This window comes from Equus przewalskii, chromosome 8 (assembly GCF_037783145.1).
Source record: "Equus przewalskii isolate Varuska chromosome 8, EquPr2, whole genome shotgun sequence".
In the NCBI taxonomy this organism is placed as follows: Eukaryota; Metazoa; Chordata; class Mammalia; order Perissodactyla; family Equidae; genus Equus; species Equus przewalskii.
Genome location: NC_091838.1, coordinates 2,209,434 through 2,229,637, shown reverse-complemented (window position 1 = coordinate 2,229,637; position 20,204 = coordinate 2,209,434). Strand labels below are relative to the sequence as shown.

The following is a 20,204-nucleotide window of genomic DNA, read 5'->3' as shown; positions in this document are numbered from 1 at the left end:
CAAAATTTAAATGCATGCTATCAGTCGCAAAATAAAAGGATCACTCCCCAAAGAAAGGAGCAGTGAGAATTTTCATATCTGGATATTTTGCCGAGTTTTTCTTTTGTCTTTTGCTTATGTTGTTGTTGTTGTTGTTGTTATGCAAAGTCTTTTTTTTTTTTTTTGCTGGGGGAAGATTAGCCCTGAGCTAACATCTGCAGCCAGTCCTCCTCTTTTTGCTGAGGAAGACTGGCCCTGAGCTAACATCCATGCCCATCTTCCTCTACTTTATATGTGAGATGCCTGCCACAGCATGGCTTGACAAGCAGTGCCTACGTCCACACCCGGGATCCAAACTGGTGAACCCCGGGCCACGAAAGCAGAACATGTGAACTTAACTGCTGCGCCACTGGGCCGACCCCCAAAGTCTTTTTTTTAATGTAGTAAAATGTATCAAGCTCTTCTTTTGTTACTTCTGAATTTTGAATCTTAGCTCTTAATGTACATTTCCAGGATATAGAGGAATTTGCCCCTTTTTTCCCTAGTACTTGTATGGTTTCATTATTTTGCATTTAAATCTCTGAGTCGTTGGGAATTTACCCTTGTCTACGCATGAGGGACAGATCCAACTTTAGTTTATTTCATACTGCTATCCAGTTACTGGAACACCATTTGTTTAAATCTACCTTTTCTGTACTGATTTTAAGTGCCAACCTTATCATACATTAGTTTTTCTTTTTTCAGTTTTCATACTTTAGATTTATAAAGGTAATTAGATGTATTTCTGTATTCTCTATTCTATTCTACTCATTTATCTATTCATATCCCAATACCACACTTTTTTTATTATAGAGATTTTAAGTAGGTTTTAATATCTGGTAGGACTAACACCACCTCCATTACTCTTATTTTGCAGGGTTTTCCTGGCTATTTTTGCATGTTTGTTCTTCTAAGTAGACTTTGTAATCCAATTTTCTAGTTAAAAAAAGGAAAAGAAGAAAAAAAACCCAAAACAGAAAAGCAAAAGCAAATATCTGATAGTATTTTTACTTTTCCAGAAGTTCAATGTGCAATATTTTCATTGCTGCTCCTTTCTAAGTATTTTTAAATTTATTTTTTGACCCAAGGGTCACTTAAAAGTGTATTTTAAATTTTAATTTATGTGAGATTTTTTTTTTCAAAATTTTGGTAAAAATTAACTTCTAACTTTATTGCATAGCGGTTGGAAAATATATTCACATGCTGTGAAATCTTTAAAATTTGTCGAGACCTACTTTATGTTCTAGTGAAATGGTTCTGCATCCTGGATGTACGTGAGAATCACCTGAGGAAGTTTTCAGACCTGAAATGCCTGAAACCTGCTCCAGACCCGGTAAGTCGGTATCACTGAGGGGAGAGCGCAGACACCTGTGTTTTCGAAGAGCCCCTGGTGAGACATTACAGATTTTACCTGGGCAGAGCATACGGTCGGGTTTTGTACATGTTCCCTGTGAGCTGAAATAACTGTACATTCCTCAATTACTGGATTTAAGGCTTCTCTAAATATGCTTTAGAGTTAGTTTTGAAGTTGTGTTGTTCAAATATATCCTTAGTGACTTTTAAAATGCTTGATCTATTAATAAACAAAGAGAAGTATTTTAAAATCAATCTCTCTAGGAGCGTGGAATTACTGATCTCATTTCGTGATAGGATTGCTTGGGCGTGTTCTCTGTCTCTTACCTGTATCATCTTATAGTCTTAAAACCGTGTAAGTTCAGTGGACGGAGGTTAAATATTCTAATTAATTTAGTGTTTATCAAAGGTATTTTAACATGCATGTTTAATTAAGAAGTTCTAATCAATCAAGCTCTGAATTCTCTAGTCACCCCGCCACAGACGGGGTCGTTTAGTTCTATCTCACTTTTTACCCTCGATTTAGACATTATTGTAATTGTTTCAGGGTGTCAATGTTATTTCTATTTATTCACATGCTTGCCATTTTCCTCACTCGCTTCTTGAATCTCTGTGCTGGATTGCCCGTTTGCCATCAGTAGCATTTCTGTTCCTTTTTATACTCCCCCATGTTATTGCCGTGGCTCAAAGCTCAGGAGCCTCATTTTTAAGAACTCCTTGCTGGGGGGGTTCTGATTTAGATTCCACTGCTGAGGGACACTTGTAGGAAACCTGGCAGTTGAAAGGAAGTCACGGCTCCTGTTTCATCTGGCAGAAGACCAGAGCGTGCCTCCTCAGAGGCGGCAGCCACTTCCTGACCTTCTCCAGACTCGGTCTTCTACTGCGAGCCTCTGCCTGTGGGGTCGAGGGGCAGCTACTTCCTGCACTTTCCTGATTCCTGGGGTGCAATCTCCACCCTTGAAATTTCCCCCTCACCCCTTACAACAATTTTTAAACTATTGCATTGCTTGGACTTAATAACGTCTTCTTGAAAATTTACAAGTTCTTTCTCCCAACCAGTCTCTGACTAATGCAGTTTGAGTCTTTCCCTGTCAGATCATTTTTCCTTTCCCTGAAGTATACATTAAAATTTTCCTAAACTCCCTTCATTTTTGCTTAACTGCAAATGTCCATATTTTACTCTCATTTTTGAAGAACAATTTTGCCAGGCATGGAATTCTAGGTTGACTATCACTTTTAGAATCTTGGTAATGCCATTCTGCTGTCTACTGGTTTCCATTGCTACTGTTGAGAGGTCAGATAGCAGTTTACTTCTCCTATTTGCGGTAGTCTGTATTTTCTTTCTGGCTAATTTAAAGATCTTATTTTTGTCTTTTGTACTTTTAAGTTTCACTAGCCTGTATTTAGGATTATTCGTTTTATTTACGCTGATTTGCATTCATTTGGCTTACTGAATCTGGGGGTTGCTGTCTTTCATCAATTTTATTATCTCCTTGAATATTGATTCTCCATCATTCTATTTGTTATCTTCTTCTGGAATTCCGATTATATACATTTTGTCCCTTCCTACACTTTCCTCCATGCTTCTTAATCTCTCTCTTTCATGTTTCCCATCCTTTTTCTCTATAGTGGAAGTCTGGGTGATTGTTTTCAGATTGATCATCCACTTTACTGATTCTTCAACTCTGTTTAATATGATGTCTAGCTCACTGACTTTCTAGTTTTAGAGATTATATGTTTTGTTTCCAGATGTTCTGCTTAGTTTATTTGCAAAAATGCCTTGTCAGTTCTGACAATTTCTTATTCCTTTGTCTTGTTTTCAATCTTCTCTTTTGTTTTTTAAATATACTTAACATACTGGGGCTGGCCCGGTGGCACAGCGGTTAAGTGCGCACATTCTGCTTTAGCAGCCCAGGGTTCACCGGTTCAGATCCTGGGTGCAGACATGGCACCACTTGGCAAGCCATGCTGTGGCAGGCGTCCCACATATAAAGTAGAGTAAGATGGGCATGATGTTAGCTCAGGGCCAGTCTTCCTCAGCAAAAAGAGAAGGATTGGCAGCAGTTAGCACAGGGCTAATCTTCCCTAAAAAACAAAACAAAACAAAATATACCTAACATACGTATATCTGTTTTTGGTCATTTTAGCATCTGCACATGTTGAGTCTGAGTCTGCAGTTTGTTGTTTCCGTTGCCGTGTTGACAGAGATTTATGTCCTCACTGTGTAGTAACTTTTGGTTGTGAGTTTACATTAGTGGGAACTTTATCTATGGGAATACTTTGAGGCCTGGTTTTAAAGTTTGTTTTCTTCCAAATTGTGTTGGTTTTTGGCAGACACCTGTGTTCTCAAACTTAACCATTTTAAATACTTTTTTAGCTTCAATTTTTTTTCAGGATACAGACGTCATAAGAATTCTGGTTCTAGATCTATCTGATATTGGCTTTTGGTTAAGGATTCCTTTCCTTCCCTTCCCTTCCCTTCCCTTTCGTCTCCCTCCTCTGTCTCTCCTAGCCTCTTCGCTTTCCTTTCTTCTTCCTGATTGCAAATTTCTTTCCTTTTTCTCTACTCAGACTCAGGGTGAAGACAAGTATCATTCCCACTGTTTCTCCCTAGGGGATAGTTTCCCTTCCTATGGGTTACCGTTTGCAATCCTAGTTTTATGAAGGAGTCTCCAGTCTGTCCTTGTACCCAGTGTAACCCCAGCTTTTGTTTCACTGATAACACATTTTAACTCAGATCTAGGCCATAAGAATTTGGAATAAATTCTCAAAGCAAACAGCAGTTCTTGAAACTTTCTGTTGATAGAATTTATTTTCTACCAGCTCAGAAATGCATTCAAATGTAGGTTTTATATTTTATCACTGTTTTTAATTACATTCTCCTCAAGGAGAATTTTCCATAAACGTTTAGTCTGCCATATGGGTAGAAATAGAAATTAGCCATCATTATTAAAAATGATTTGCCAGGGGCTGGGCCCTTGGCCGAGTGGTTAAGTTCTCGCGCTCCGCTGCAGGCGGCCCAGTGTTTCGTTGGTTCGAATCCTGGGCGCGGACATGGCACTGCTCATCAAACCACGCTGAGGCAGCATCCCACATGCCACAGCTAGAAGGACCACAACAAAGAAAATATAACTATGTACTGGGGGGCTTTGGGGAGAAAAAGGAAAAAAAAAATCTTAAAAAAAAAATGAATTGCCAATCCATTGTTAAAAGCATCTGCAGTGCCTAATTATAAAAGTATTACTTCTTTTAATTTGGGGCTAGAAGTAATAGTGCATCATTTTTATTATGCATTCCACAAAATTATCACATATGTAGCAGATTTCCCTTTTTTTACAAGCTTATAAATTATTGAAGTATAAATTGTATTTTATTTTCGTAAACTTGATAGCTGACATTCCTTTTCTATTCAACTATCAAGTCACATATGGATTTTTAAGCATCTTTACTGCAGTTATTCTTGCTCTTTCTAGCTACAAAACAATAAACGTCAGTGTTTATGAGTGCTGATAGGATTCTGAATTCTCTTCTGCTCTCATTGTTCCTGCTGTGAAATGATTGCCTATTTTAAAAGCACCCAAATAGAGACTGATTGCTGTTATGGAACAAAGAAGAGTATTCATAGAAATAACCTTCGTTCTCAGCATTATGGGTGGCAGCAGTGGTGAAAAGTCATATACCAACTGTGAAAGTCAGTCTCGAGGGCACCCCAGTCATGGGCACTGAACGATTCGCTCACTCGCTTGTTCATCGTTTAACCACTTAACCTATCAGCCATTCAACTCTGCCTCCTTTTCCAGACATAGCTATTTGACATTTCCGGGCAAAACACATCTTCTTTTGCTTGCTATTCATTAGTGTCTATCAAAATATACTTTTTTATATTAAAAAATAAGAATGTGCTGAGATAGAATACCAGAAACAGGCTGTTTTTTCTCAGTAATGGACAAATGGCATCAATGGCACTTTCCGGGGGTGAAGTCCATGTCTTTTGGGAGCTAAATGATTCATCTGACAAGATAATGAATTGGTTGCTTTCTTCAGGGAAGATTTGCAAAGCATTTCTTTTCACTGGATAGACAATTTAGAAAATGTTGTGAAAGGATATAAAAAGAAAGAATAGAGCAAGCAAGCTGGTTTAATACAAATGGATTCCAGTCAGAAATGTGGACGTGTAATACTTGGATATCTTGAAAAAAAATCTCCTGGGCTGACATATATTTGAGATAAGTATTGTTACTGTGGCTAGAAAATTAGTTTAGGTTCTATTTAGAATCTTATTGAGGGTTGGATGACAAAAAAAAATTACAGAAGTGACTTTTGTTTTATGAAATTCACATCTTCATAATAATAAAATTTACTCACCTCTTCTTTTCGTGTATATATAAATAGCTAAATGGATGTAATATGTGAATTTGGCTTAAATATATATCCATGCTCTTTTATTCTTACAAAACAATATTGAGACAAGGGAACATTTTATAAACAGGATACCCAACTTTGTAAATCGTTAACGTTAGCATTTCTGTTCTGTGGCAAGATGAAGGTCATTGTTAAGGATGCCCAAGGGTACAGAGACTATATTAAAGAGTTTTGGGTAAGCCTGGGCTGGGTGACGTCCTGGTCAGTTCAGGCTACTATAACAAAGTACTCATGGACTGGGTGGAATATAAACAACAAAAATTTATTTCTCAAGTTCTGGAGGTTAGAAGCCCTAGGGCAGTGTGCCAGCATATTCGGGTTCTGGCGAGAGCCCTCTTCTGGTGTGCAGGCTTCTCGTTGGATCCTCACAGGGTAAAAAGAGGGCAAGAGAGCTCTCCAGGGTCCCTTTTAGGAGGAACTAGTCCCATTCATGAGGGGTCCATGCTCATGAACTAATCGCCTTCCAAAGCCCCAACTCCTAATACCATCACATTGGGGTGTAGGGCTCCCCCATACCAATTTTGAGGACACGCAAACATTCAGCACATTGCAGGTGAGGTGGGAGGACTGTGTGAAACGGTGAGAAGAGACTGCATTTTAGCCTCAGAAAAACCAGGACTCGTACAGTTTCAACTCCCTTCTGTGTGTGATGGAGATGGTGTGATGGCTAATTTTATGTGTTGACTTGACTGGGCCATGGGGTGCCCAGGTATTTGAGTGAACATTACTCTGGGTGTGTCTGTGACGGTGTTTTGGGCGAGATTAACATCTGAATCTGTAGTCTGAGAACCGCACATTGCCCTCCCTGATGTGAGTGGTCCTCATCTAATCAGTTGAAGGCCTGCATAGAATGCCAAGGCTGACCCTCCTGCGATTTAAGAGGGAACTCTTCCTGCCTGGCTGTTTGATCTGGGACATGGTCTTTCCTTGATTTTGGACTTAAACTGAAGCATCAGCTCTTCTTGGGTCTCCAGCCTGCCAGCTTTCAGACTGGAACTATGCCATCAGTTCTCCTCGTTCTGCAGCCACCAGACTCAGACTGGACGTACACCATTGGCTCTCCTGGGGTCTCCAGTTCACCAACTGGAGATCTTGGAACTTCTCAGTCTACAGAATCATGTGAGCCAATTTATTATAATAAATCTCTTTATGTGTGTATATATATGTATAGATATATATACACACAAACACACACAATCTTTCTCCAAATTCAAAAACTTGAGGTGAGAATCAGTCACTCATACAGTATCTATATTTAGTGCCTGCAGTCAATCAAATCCTTCATGTTTTCCGAGGAGAAAGAGCTTTTAAAACCTGACCTTGCCTGAGGTTAAAGTAGTTGATTTTTAATAACTGCAAACACCAAAATGACCTTTACTCATTGAGAGCATTGCAAAGTAACACTCTCAGTAGGAAGTTATTTTATCTTTGATACTTTCTGGTGATGTATAAAAACTCTGTGCTCTGGGATTCTAGATGTGGTACTACCGAGGCCCACGAAATCAGAACAGGAAGGCTTGGTGAGTCCCACGTGGTACTGGAACATTCGGATTCCCAGTAATATTAGTTAAAAGTGACACTAGACTTCCAGTGGCCCTTTTAAGTTCCTCCGTCAATGCAGCTGGTTCTCACTCAATCCTGAAGAAAAGTGTGACCAGCCGTCTCAAAACAAAGCAAGAGCTTTAAGCCAACTTGGATCAACTAGCTTGTCAATAGTTCTCAAGCCATTTTGCTGCCTGTATGGCAGAAAGAATAATTAATTATTTCGGAAAATAATCAATTCCCGAGTACAAGAGACTGAACTAGGACTGGTGTGACTGGAGCAGAGAGATGGGAAGGTAGGGGAGGGTTGTGTGTTGGGAGAGGACAGAGTAAAACTAGGTGGGAGAGACCCGGCACGGCGTTATAGCTCACACCAAGGAGTTTGTGTCTTTGAGATATGCTGATTGATACATTTTTGGGATAACTGAAAGGTGTCCAATTTCATATTTCGGAAGAATAAAAGTCCTATACTAGGAGTGGATATGAGTTGAGAGGAATACATCCGTAAGAATGTGAGTTATGGCTTCCCTGTCAGCCCTTTAAAGACCCACCTTTCACCACTGGTTATTACAAGAAATTAAATATACTAAAATAAGTGCTAGAAAGAGAGATTAGTTGAGAAGATTAAGCTGTTGACCGCAGGTGAGTGTGTTGGTGGGAGGGAGGAAAGTTCTGCTCAGGAATTGCAGTCTTCCGCAGTCTAATCTTGGCTGAGCTGACCCTATTACCATAGGCGGGCTAATTAACCTCTTTGTGCCTTGGCTGCTTATCTGCAGAGTGAAGATAACAATGACCCACTACGACTGCAAATCATTCTGCAAACACCAACACTTATAGAAACGGTATAAATATTTACGTACCCCAGTTGTAAGAGTCTGGTCTTTACCTAACAGTTTAAACCTCTCCTCTGCCTAAATAATATGTCAGGTTTAATTTTCGTCATACAGCATTTTTTGTGTGTGTGATAGAGTGAGTTTTTATTTTCGTATACAGCCAGATTCGTGCTTATTGAAAACGAGCTCTCTCTTTCTGATGCCTGTTGTTCGGTCTACAATACTCTGGGTCCTAGATTATGATGGTAACTTCTACCAGCACCATGTGGTTTAACACAGCAGAGAGCTGTTGAGAGAGCTCGTGGATGGGGCTCGGGGGGAGGAATAAGTACTTTTAAATTCTTTTTAAATGACAACTCTTCTTGCCTGTTAAATAAGAAGAGTACGCTCTTATTGTTTCATAAGTCTATTGCAATTGTATTAACTATAGTTAAGCAATTCAAAGTGGGTCAGCAGGCACATAGTAACATGCCAAGAAGTGGCAAAATGAACAGTCTCCTAATTGGGTTTTATTGTGGATTCACTGATTCACATTGAAATTGCCATCTCTTTTGTGATATTTCCAATAATTTTGTGGGAAGTATTTATAAAACTGCATTCTTTCAGTGGCATAAAGATTACCCATTTCCATAATTATTCTTGGTTATCATGCCACACTTTCTTTAGCAGATGAAAGGAAGTAGTAATCAATCTTCTGGAAAAATAAAATATTTACAGAATTGGAAGAGCTATTTCGTTGTGAACTCGGAGAAGAATCATGCATTCTCTTCAATTCTTTCTTTTCAAAATTCATGCCTAGTAAGTATGTAAGCTGTTTCCACGATGATATTAATGACTCAGACATGTGACTGCAATGTTTTTGTTGGTGTGATTTGGCCTTTAGCCAAATGGCTGCCTAAAGACCCTGGTTAGTGGCCATGACTGGCTGCTAAGGGACAATGAACTGGACAGAAACACCCTTTCATTCCAGCCCAGTTCCCTCGTGTTACGTGACTACGGTAACGCTCCCTTATCCGCATGTCACATGTGCCCAGATCCCCAGTGGATACCTGAAAACGTGGATAATACCAAACCCTAGATACACTGTGTCTTTTCCTATACATAAGTATTAGAAGTATGACAGCAAAACTGGCACACATTTCTTTCTCCTTCTTACAATTTCATGGATAGATTTGTTCTTACCGTGGATCTTAGCAACCTTAACATACGATTTTTCTTCTTTCCCTATTAAGTTGAGAACTTTCACCTTTTCACTCAAAGGGAGCGATCTCTGGCTTCTCTTTAGCATATCTGAATTGCCAACATCACTACTCTTGCGCTTTGGGGCCATTATTAAGTAAAATGAGGGGTACTTGAACACAAGCACTGCAATACTGTGAAAATCAATCCGATTGTCAAGACAGCTACCAAGCGGCTAAGGGGTAAGGGCTAAGGGGTAAGCAGGTAGCGTACCCAGCCTGGACAGGCTGGACAGAGGGATGATTTGTATCCCCAGCTGGACGGAGCAGGACATCATGGGGTTTCTTCATGCTACTCAGAATGGTCCACAACTTAAAACTTATGAATTGTTTATTTCTGGAATTTTCCATGTAATATTTTCAGACCACAGTTGACTAGGGTAACTAAAACTCTGGAAGGTGAAACCACGGATAAGGAGCAACTACTGTGTGTCCTGCCCTTTGCTCAGCTAACGTGGGGAACAGCTGTTTGAACTTTTCAGTGCGGGCCGAGTAGTATCTCTAACGTGTTATGTGTTTGACTGAATTCTCACCTGACCAGGCCTTCTTTCTCAGTCCCCATTTCCTGCTGCTCTGGCATCGTTCTGGTTGATTCCTCAAGATTTTTAGGGTCAGAGTTTGTGGGCAGATCTCTGAGGGAGTTTTTCTCAGAGCTTGTATCTATGGAAAGGAAACAACATACAGATAGAAGAATATACACCACTCTTGATACAGCCGTATGGGACAACATAAGCTACAGAGATGCTATTTGTTTTTCTGGAATGGTTTTCTCAGGATGGCCTCCCCTAGGATTCCTGCTAAACCAATTAGGACCTGATGCCGGAGGAGTTATCCTGGAGACACCTTCCAACTAATGAAAAATATACTTAAGTTGGTATATTATGTAGTAAAAGTCTACATGGTATATTTCTTTTTGATATTAGAAAGCTGAGATTAATAAGGAGTCATCATCCAAAAGGCATTTTTGGTTCTGCTCAAGTACTCATAATTTATGGCTGAAATTGATGTATCATAAAATTCAGAAAAATAAAATGGGCAGAAGTATGTCATTGACATTTTAGAATTTTGTATTCTAATTTTTTAATGAAAAGTGTTTGTTTTTGGTTTGATCATCTTTAGCTATGGCATCTTTTTTGAAGAAGCAATAAAAATTCACATGAATTAGCTTCATTTTCAGTCCCAAAATGAAATTTTGCCCTTCAAGGCTAAAATACAATTTCCAATTAATATAGTTTAAATTGTAATTTACTCAGAGAATAATCAATTCTCAGGTAAATATTTGGATTATAGAGAAGATTTTAATGAAAGTAAATTACTTAATATAAAAAGAAAATATAGAAAGAGCAATGAAATACAATGAACACAATTTAATAGTAATCCATTATCCATAGTTTCTAATCTATTTTTAATTGGATGTACTGTGCATAGAAAATTGAAATCAAAGCCAAAATCATAACTTTTATTTTATTGTAATACATTATAATTTTAAACACTTAAGGCACCTCAGTATTGAAAATCTGGATTTGCAAAAATAATAAACCAGGGGATGATCACTTACTTTACAAAAGTTTTCACCATACAAGTCCTTTAATATGAAAATTTCTATGATCCATCTAAAATCTTTCAGTGTACAAAGCTTTTCAAGAACATGTTTCAGGAATAAACGGAATCATAAAGTTGAGTCACTACTTACAGTTTTTGAAAATTTATGAATAAGAAAGCTTAACCCCCTGGATTTCCCAAGACTATTTTCTTCATGTGCATCTCCTATCTACCTTTATTTTGGAATTGATAGCAATTTTGGCTAGAAGGTAGGAAACACGGTAATATGCATCTTTTTGTTATGTGTAAGTGACTCGCCCCACCCCAAAATTCTCAAATTTACTTGAGACACAAAGAAGTTTCACGGTAATCATGTCCTTGAAATCTGTTGGAAGGACCATATCGCAGGTGAAACTTTGCCATGTGTGTGAAATCTGATGAGAGCGGTAGGATAGGTCCTTTGTATACAAGCACATGTGGTACACTGGTGGGTTTATCAGTATCCAACAGATTTCAGAGTAAAAAAATAGCACTTTCAATATGTCATTTTATACCAAGAGGCTTTTGATAGAACTAAGAGAGAAGGATCTATTTTCCCTATCTGTTTGGGTCAAGCCATTTTTTCTCATTTCTCTTTATCCAACCAAAAAAATTAATAATTTTTCAGATCTCTGACATTGTGCCAAGTCTTGCCTAAGAAATTGATAGCCGGGTCCTTTTCTTGTATCCACAAACACTGGGGCAGTTACTGTGAGGTGTTTTAAAGCAGTGTTCTCAATCTCTAGCCATGGATGGCCAGTGCCTTCAACGACTGGAGCCCTTGAGACTGTGTGTTGTCTATGCACATTTTCCGTGGAGAGAACCTAGGGTTAACACGAGCTCATCAAATGAGTCTGGACTGAAAGAAGAGCTAGGAACCATTTTCTGCACATATATTTTTCCAGGAACACCTGCCCTCAAAAGAAAATTGGGATTGAAATAGAGCATGAAATATGAGGGAAAGAGTCAGAAAAACCCCTCCTGAATATAAAACAAGTGGAATCTGCCAAACAGAATATTTCTCAAGAGGCTCGTATCGACTATTTCTGATAAAGGCACGTGAGTATAACTTGTGTCATACACTCCTAGCGCTCACTCAAGCCCCAGCATGCATATCCCATTTGCAAGACCTCCTTTCTGCTAGTACCAATTTCTTGACCGACCGTTCCTCAGTAGTTCTTTCTTTCCATTCTAATAAGGATTTTTTTTATCATCATAACATTTCGATTAAACTAAGTAGATCCTTGCACCTTACCAAGTCTTCTCTAGACATTACCGAGCCCTTCTAAAATGACGCCACCTCTATTATGACAAGACGGGGCTATTCAGAAATTAATTACAGCCTAATTTGCTTGTGGATAAGCATTTTAATTACAAAATAAATCCTAATCAGAGCTTATTGATGAAGATGAGAAACCAGTTATTGCCTGTTCTTGGATTCAAAGCAGAACAACAACTTAAAAAATACCCACGAGGACTTCAAACAAAAGGATCCCCATCAACTGTCGTCAGCGGGGTGTTTTTTCATCCGTGTAGCATGTTATTTGTTTGTGGGAACAGATGGTCAGATTGTTTGCATCATCCTGAACATGAAAGAGACATCTAAAATGCATGGCCAGTCTTCCTCTGGCATCTGAGTCAAGTTTTGTCAACTGCACATTGTACTTCTTCCCAGCTTCACACATGGGCAGCAGGATTCCCTCTTTTGTGGCTGCCCAAATGAAGAGTGTGAGGGTTTCTGCCAACCGTGCTTTTTACCTGTTGTATAGCAATTGCCAGCTCTTATCAGTGCCCTGGGTCCAATTCTGCCCTGGAACGTGTGCCCACGGCAGGTAGTAAAATCTGGAACCAGAGTGTTCTGATGTGGTTGCTTTTATCGACTGTGCAAGAGCAAGTACTGAGTTTTCCCTCCACACACGTGCTGAGTCTCTTTTCAGCCTGGCAGCATCTCACTCTGCGCCTCTGTAACACACTTCCAAACCGCGCGGCCCCCTCGTCCCAGCGCGTTGTGGAGAACCTCACAGGGGTGGAATGCCTGCTTTCCTCTTCAAGTGAGGAAATAGGTGATGCAGGAAGCCATTAACTTCCCACATTTTATCAGTGGCACTAAATAATTGCTTGAAAAGGAGGGATTCAAAGAAAGAACCTAATTTGAGAGCAAGGTTGTGAATAAGAAGGCATTGATTCAATTGGCCTTTTTGGGATGGATATAAAAAGGAGAAGACTTGAAAATGCTCTCATTGGTTGGAATGTTTGGTGCAGGCAATGATATCACTTGGTTGAATTTCTAACTCTTAAAACACCAAATGTATTGTGGGCTCTGTCGCAAAAACAAATCTCCCATCTCCTTTTATTAGTCACCAACAATACCTGAGTAACTAGATATTCGATGAATTTATAAAGACTAAGTATGAGTACCTTGATTAAATGCACAAATGATACTATTATTTTATCTTAATGAATGAACATTTGGAGGTAAATCAATGAATAACACAGTTTTAAGAAGTGCATGATTAATGATTATTTTCTGGCACATTCAGATTGTATTTTTGACTCAGCTTGTGGTTAATTTTGCAGTTGCTAGAATATGTGATGTTCTTAGAATAACTTTAATTATAACACTTTGATGACTCTTGAAAATTTTTTATATCTTTATAGATTGTCAAACGACATGGAAGAAGTTGACAAACATCATAGCAGTGCATATAAAACGGAATCTGAAAGAGCTCCCTGAAATGCCACAGAATAGAGAAATGAAGTCCTTTATGTTAAGAAGTCCTCATGCAATCTGTAAAAACTCCAGAGGAGAAGGAGTCAGAGTGGGTGAGCGTTCTGGAAACCATCCCAATGAGGAGTGGTGGAGGAACTTGGGTTCTTTAGCCACAATATTGAAGACTAACTAGTGGCCTAGCAGTTCTTTCAAATTCTTTGAAGGCTGTTACATAGAAAAGAAAGTAGACTTACTTCCTATGTTCCACAAGGCAGAAGAAGGATCCCTCGGTGGAATTTGCAAAATGAACAAATAAAACCCCCAACATCCTCCCAACTAAACTTGTCTGAGAGGGAGACGCATGGCTTCATGAGGGAGTGAGAGCCCCATTGCTGGAGGTATACAGGCTGGAGCCTGTGCTAAGGGAGGTAGGATGGGGTCCTTTCATCAGATCAGAGGTTGGAGGTCCTTAATGTGCAATAAAGTCCTAAAAGGATTTTTGTATTTAGCCAGACTTTTTTCCTTTGGGATGCCTCATCACAAGTAAAGAAATGAACAGATGAACAAACATAAAAGAATACAGACCCATCTAGGGTGGCCTTGGTACTGTGTCAGTGTTGAGGAATCCTGTCCTCTCTCAATGTCATGCTTGGTTTCAGGGACTTTTTATGGGGATTAATTCATCTAGAAAATACATTTTATGTAGGAATTAAGGGATGTGCTGAGTTACGGTGCTGGGCACCCAATAGAGAGCCCTAATCCTTACATCCCTGGTTCTTTGGGTGACTCTGAGTAAGTCGCTTTTCTATAACAGTTTCCTCATCCATAAAATGAGAAATACTTTTGTCATGGGGATTTCTGCGAGGATTAGATAAAGACTCCATTTGAGAAAAATGCAATATAAACACAAAGTGTTCCACCAGCCAGACTGCGGTAAATTATCTATTTTTTGAAAAAAAGATTTATCAACTCTTTCAGGTCTGTACAGCATTGATGTATGTGGAGCGTGCACGAGCTTCTGTTTACTTAAGAGGGTTCCCGGGATCAGGAAAGCAGAATGCAATTCCCCACAAATCACCTACAACCTTTAGCAGAAAGACGCCTGAAAAGATAGAGTTTGATTTAATTGAATTATGCAAATATATTTAAATCATGCACACTACAAAAAAATATGGCATTTTATCAAAAACAAAACAAAACACCCCACCCTATCCACATTGGTTACAGTCTCTTAAGATTTTGGTTTAAAAAACAGGTGGAAACTGAGGAATTTTATCAACCAAAGTCTGGTCTTCCACTTGATACTTAAAACAGAGTAGGGTTTGTATGCCTCACTTCTTCCTTCAGGTGGTACAGCTCTCCCCACCTCTCTGTCTTCAGCGAGGCAGCACTCTGCTGTGTCATAGGCAGGAATGGTTACTGACTGTGTGCCCAGCTGGGCACCTGACCTGAAGAGGGTGGCGGGTCCTCAGCTGGCTAGTGACCTGGCCGTGGCATGAAGGGCTCTGCTCAATGGGAACAATGCTTGTTATCTAGGACAGTCAAGCTGCTCTATCTGGAATTGGGACTGGGAAATAGAGGAATAGTAGAAACAGGGAGAAACACAGCAGACATGAGAAATGGCGGCCATGTTGACTGTGAGGGAGAGGCAGAGAAGGTAATTAGCTCCTAGGGCGGCCTCGGTCCCCTGCCTGGTTGTTCAATTCCCGCTAGCCACGGGTTTTCTTCCGATGAGCCCTGGCCACTGGAGGGACGCTGATTATGTCTCTGTCCCTTGCCAAACCAGCCTGGTTAGGAATTTTCTTCATCATTTCAAACTATAAAGCACATCATACTTATCTTTTTTCTAGAGTAGGTTTTCAGAAATTTTACGCGCCCAAGTTTATTAATTTCTCACTTCTTTTGTTCATCAGCACATCGGGCATAATTTTGAATTAATGTTGTTAAGTTCTGTAACTCTCTTTACAATACAAGACTATTTTTTTTTGGATGAAGAAGAGAAATCTGCATGATTGGTTTTGATAGCAAGTTTCATTCATGTTTTGTTTGTTTGTTTTTTTCTGTGTTCCCACCGTAACCCTTGGCTGATGAACAGGACTGACAGAGAGAGTGGACTATTTGACTAAAATTAGCCCTACTGGTACCTCCCCTGCATGCTAATCAAATGGGTTGATCTTATACAGGGAAGTCTTTACTGATTCTTGTAAACTAAATTTCAGAAGACAGTCTGGCTATTTTCCTACCGATTTAGGACAAGTTAAATTGTATAAATTAATTGTTACTGCCAAGAACTGAAGAGTGGTTGCCTGTTTCAACAAGCTAGGATTTGACCCCTGTTTTTCTGCATATTTTTTCAAAAATTAACATACTTTATTTTTTAGAGCAGTTTTAGCTCTAATGCAGTCTTTCTCTTTCTGGGTTTCCGTCCAAACTAAGAGTTGGCTGAGGCCAGGCTGGGCCAGTTTGGGTAGATGGTGAGGGGCTGGCCGGGCCTGGGAGGCCCCTGCAGACTTGGAACTGTGCTGGACCTGGAACCCAGAGGTCTTGGCTGTGGCGAGCTGTTTGCACATGAGGCCCATGGGGGATCCGGCACTTGTCGTCTGCCTTTCAATGCAAAGTCTGCGATGGATATCATGTGTGACGAGGAGTGACGGTAAGAGGATAACTGAAAACACGGTCGGATGCAGACCTTGTGTGAGGCTGTCAATGTTCGTAGGTAGGAACAACATTGAGTACCTACCACATGGGTGGTAGAGGTCACCAAATGGTAGTTTGGGCTAAATTTGACAAGAATTTGGCTTTCCTTTCAGTGATGTAAAAAAGGAGATACTTACACATTAAAAATATCAACGTTTAAAAATTGGGAGATTGCACATTAAAATTTGCATTTTCATTCTCTGTAGACGGAAAATGGGACATCTGACAGCACTTGACCCTAACCCCCACATGGCAGTGACTGGCTGGAGCTGAGCAGCCTCTGGCCTCTTTAGACAGGGCGTACATGACCCTCTTTTATCCATCTGACTTCTGTCTACATTGGAATTTACAAACCTCGATGCCAAATGCTTTACACATATTAATTAATTTAATTTGGACCCACAACCAAGAGATGACAGTAATATCCTTGTTTTATACATGAGCAAACTGAGACTCAGAGATGCTGAATATCTTGATTAAGGTTACACAAAGCTAGTAAGTGGCAGAGTTATAGTTTGAATTCAGGGCCGTGAGACTCTAAAACAAATGTCCTTTCTAGTATAATATAATGGCTTTACTATGAATTTACGTGATTATTTGGGCTAAAACTCAATTTCATTTTTTTACTGATACTTTTTAAAGTATAGAGTATTTTATTTTATTTTATTAAAAACATTTTTTTATTGCAGTAACATTGGATTATAACATTATACAGCTTTCAGATGTATATCATGATATATTTCAATTTCTGTGTAGATTACATCATGCTCACCACCCAAAAACTAATTATAATCCATCACCACACATGTGCCTAATCACCCCTTTCACCCTCCCCCATCCCCCTTCCCTTCTGGTAACCACTAATCCAGTCTCTGTTGCTATGTGTTTGTTTGCTGTTGTTTTATCTACTACTTATGAGTGAGATCATATGGTATTTGACTTTCTCCCTCTGACTTATTTCACTCAGCATAATACCCTCAAGCTCCATCCATGTTGTCACAAATAGCTAGATTTCATCATTTCTTATGGCTGAGTAGTATTCCGTTGTGTATATATACCATATCTTCTTTATTCATTCGTCCCTTGATGGGCACCTAGGTTGCTTCCAAGTCTTGCCTATTGTGAATAATGCTGCAGTGAACATAGGGGTGCATGCATCTTTATGCATTTGTGTTTTCAAGTTCTTTGGATAAATACCCAGCAGTGGAATAACTGGATCATATGGTAGATCTATTCTTAGTTTTCTGAGGATACTCCATAAAGTATAGAGTATTTTAAAGCCATAAATATTAGTTTTCTATTCTGTAATTTGTTGCCACAAATTTAATGGCTTAGAGCAGCACAGGTTTGTCGTCTCACGGTTCTGTAAGTCAGAAGTATAAGGTAGGTCCGAAGGGCTGCATTCCTTGTGGAAAGGTTCCTTGTCTTTTTCAGCTTGCAGAGGCAGCCTGCTTGCCTTGGTTTGCGGTTGTTTCCTCCGTCTTCAGAGTGAGTCAATTTAACATCTGCTTCCATTGTCCCATCTCCTTCTCCTGCCTTTCACCTTCTTGTCTTCCTTTTATTAAGGACACTTTGATTACACTGAGGCACCCTGGAGAGTCCAAAATAATCTTCCCATTTCAAAATCCTTAACTTAATAACCCCAGCAGTTTCTTTCCACATAAAGTAACAACTTCATAGGTTTTGGGGATTAGGGTGCAGACATTGTTGAGGGGCCGTTATTCAGCCTACCACACCAATCTAGCTATGGGCACCTAACTTTGATCTATTTCCACACAAATAGAGTAGCCTTACAGCATCACAAAACACTGGGTAAGCAATTTACATATCCTCTACTGGTACCAAAACATTTGCTTAAAGAAGCATTTAGTGTAATATAAGTGAAGTGAAAGCCTAAGAAGGCTGATTGTAATCAAAAGAGGGCTTTAGTAAGTTATCTTTATGTGAATCCAAAATGTGTTGCATTTTTTTATTTCCGTGGCAGATATAAATTAAACCACGCTCTGCGGAAGATCAGAATTCTATAATCAGAAATCAGCATCTGCAGATATTGTGACATTGCACCTGCATGTTTTGAAGTGAAGAACACAAAAATACCAAGCACATATAAGAGGCTATCTTTAAACACTAATAATTTTTGCTTTTTCAAAACAAAATATCATAAATATATAACTGTTATTCCTATTAAAGTCTTTGAAAGCATGCTAAGATTGCAGATTTAAATTAAACTACTCTTTCCTTTCCACTCAAATAGCTCTTCTCTTAAATGGTGGCTCCACAAAACAGTTTTTATTACCAGCTATGAAAAATTAAGCTTACAAATACACTTTGAAAAAAAGTAAAACAAGGATTAGAATAAACTTGTCATCCCAAAGATGTGATCTTTAGTTTCATACCATAAGGTTGTATTTCTATGTGAGAACTGTAGATTTGAAACCATCATGATTATAAAATAAGTTATAGTAAGACAGAATTGTAGTCTGAATTATTTTGATAATTCTGTGGGTTTTTTTTTTTTTTTTTGTGGCTTCCCTTGTGTAGATCTGGTTTCTACTGTAGAGTTTCTCTCTTCCTCAGGACCTCCATTATTGAACCGCATTTCGCTGTCTGCAATGAAAATTCTTATGTGATCTACAGAAGGGCCTTCTTCTCCTTTTGAAAAAATTTGTAGATTGACTAATGTTCTTCAATTGTTGATAACACATGTCAAGAACACATTTCTAACTATATCCTCTTGGTGTTTGAGTCTTACTGTTTGTGGGAGTTTTCTGTGTGAACTTTTATCAGCAATGGAGCCTTGTGATTATTAAGTGTTTTCTTTGTTCAGTGACACATCTTACTAAATATTTTAAATCAGATAATCTAACAATCGAGTAACTAAGCTTTAGTCATCAGTTAGCAGGGAAGATTAAATTGTATTCATGTTTAAAAACTTATTGCAGAACATTTAGCCGTTTTTTTCTTCCTCCTCAGGTAAGCAAATGCTGACCGTTTGGGAGATGCTGTTTTGCTATCTTGGGTGAGGTGAAAATGCAGAAGAAAGATAGCGTTAAAAACAGCTGGTCTGTACAGGAACAAGCGTATTCTCTACACGCTAATCTGAGTAACAAAGATCCAGAATTGTTCTTCAATATAAGCAAGTAAATAAATAAATAAAGCCAAGAAAGCTAAAGTGAATTTTCTCCTCTCCTTTTTTTTTTTCATTATATTATTGAAAGTGAGTAGAGAGGAGAGCGTAAAAAATAGAAATATAAATTAACTTAGGAAAAAACTGATATCTTTATAATGTTATCCTCCCACTTGGGAACATTTTATTTTCCTCCAGTTATTCAAGTTTATTATGCATCTTTGCATTAAATTCAGTTATTTTCTTCACATAGGTCCTTTGCTTTTCTCTCAAATAGGAGCAGTCAAGTATAATGAGAATGGGGCTGTTTCTTCAGCTTTTGATTGTGAGGAAATTCTTTGCCAGGAATTTGTTTACTTACAATCTTTCTTGTGATTTGCTTCTTTATTTACAATCTTGCTTGTAATTTTATTTTTTTTTTAAGATTAGCACCTGAGCTAACATCTGTTGCCAATCTTCCTTTTTTTTCCCTTCTTCTTCTTCTCCCCAAAGCAGCCCCAGTACATAGTTGTACATTCTAGTTGTGAGTGCCTCTGGTAGTGTGTAATTTTCATATATTTCTTATTTTTCTGCCTTAGAAATTTTAGCTAGTAAAAACTCAGTTGTGCCTCAGTTTAAAAGATCTGAACAGACATTTCTCCAAAGAAGATAAACAGATGGCCAAGAGGCACACGAAAAGGTGT

At 38.8% G+C, this 20,204-nt stretch overlaps 1 protein-coding gene across 1 annotated transcript in view; it reads right to left on the bottom strand.

Moving 5' to 3' along the window:
- Positions 1-20,204, bottom strand: part of CNGB3 (cyclic nucleotide gated channel subunit beta 3) — a 127,636-nt gene that overhangs the window by 102,799 nt on the left and 4,633 nt on the right. Inside the window, exon 3 of the mRNA XM_070632425.1 lies at positions 9,940-10,066. Coding sequence (XP_070488526.1) covers positions 9,940-10,066 — 127 coding nt within the window. The remainder of the gene's footprint in view (positions 1-9,939; positions 10,067-20,204) is intronic.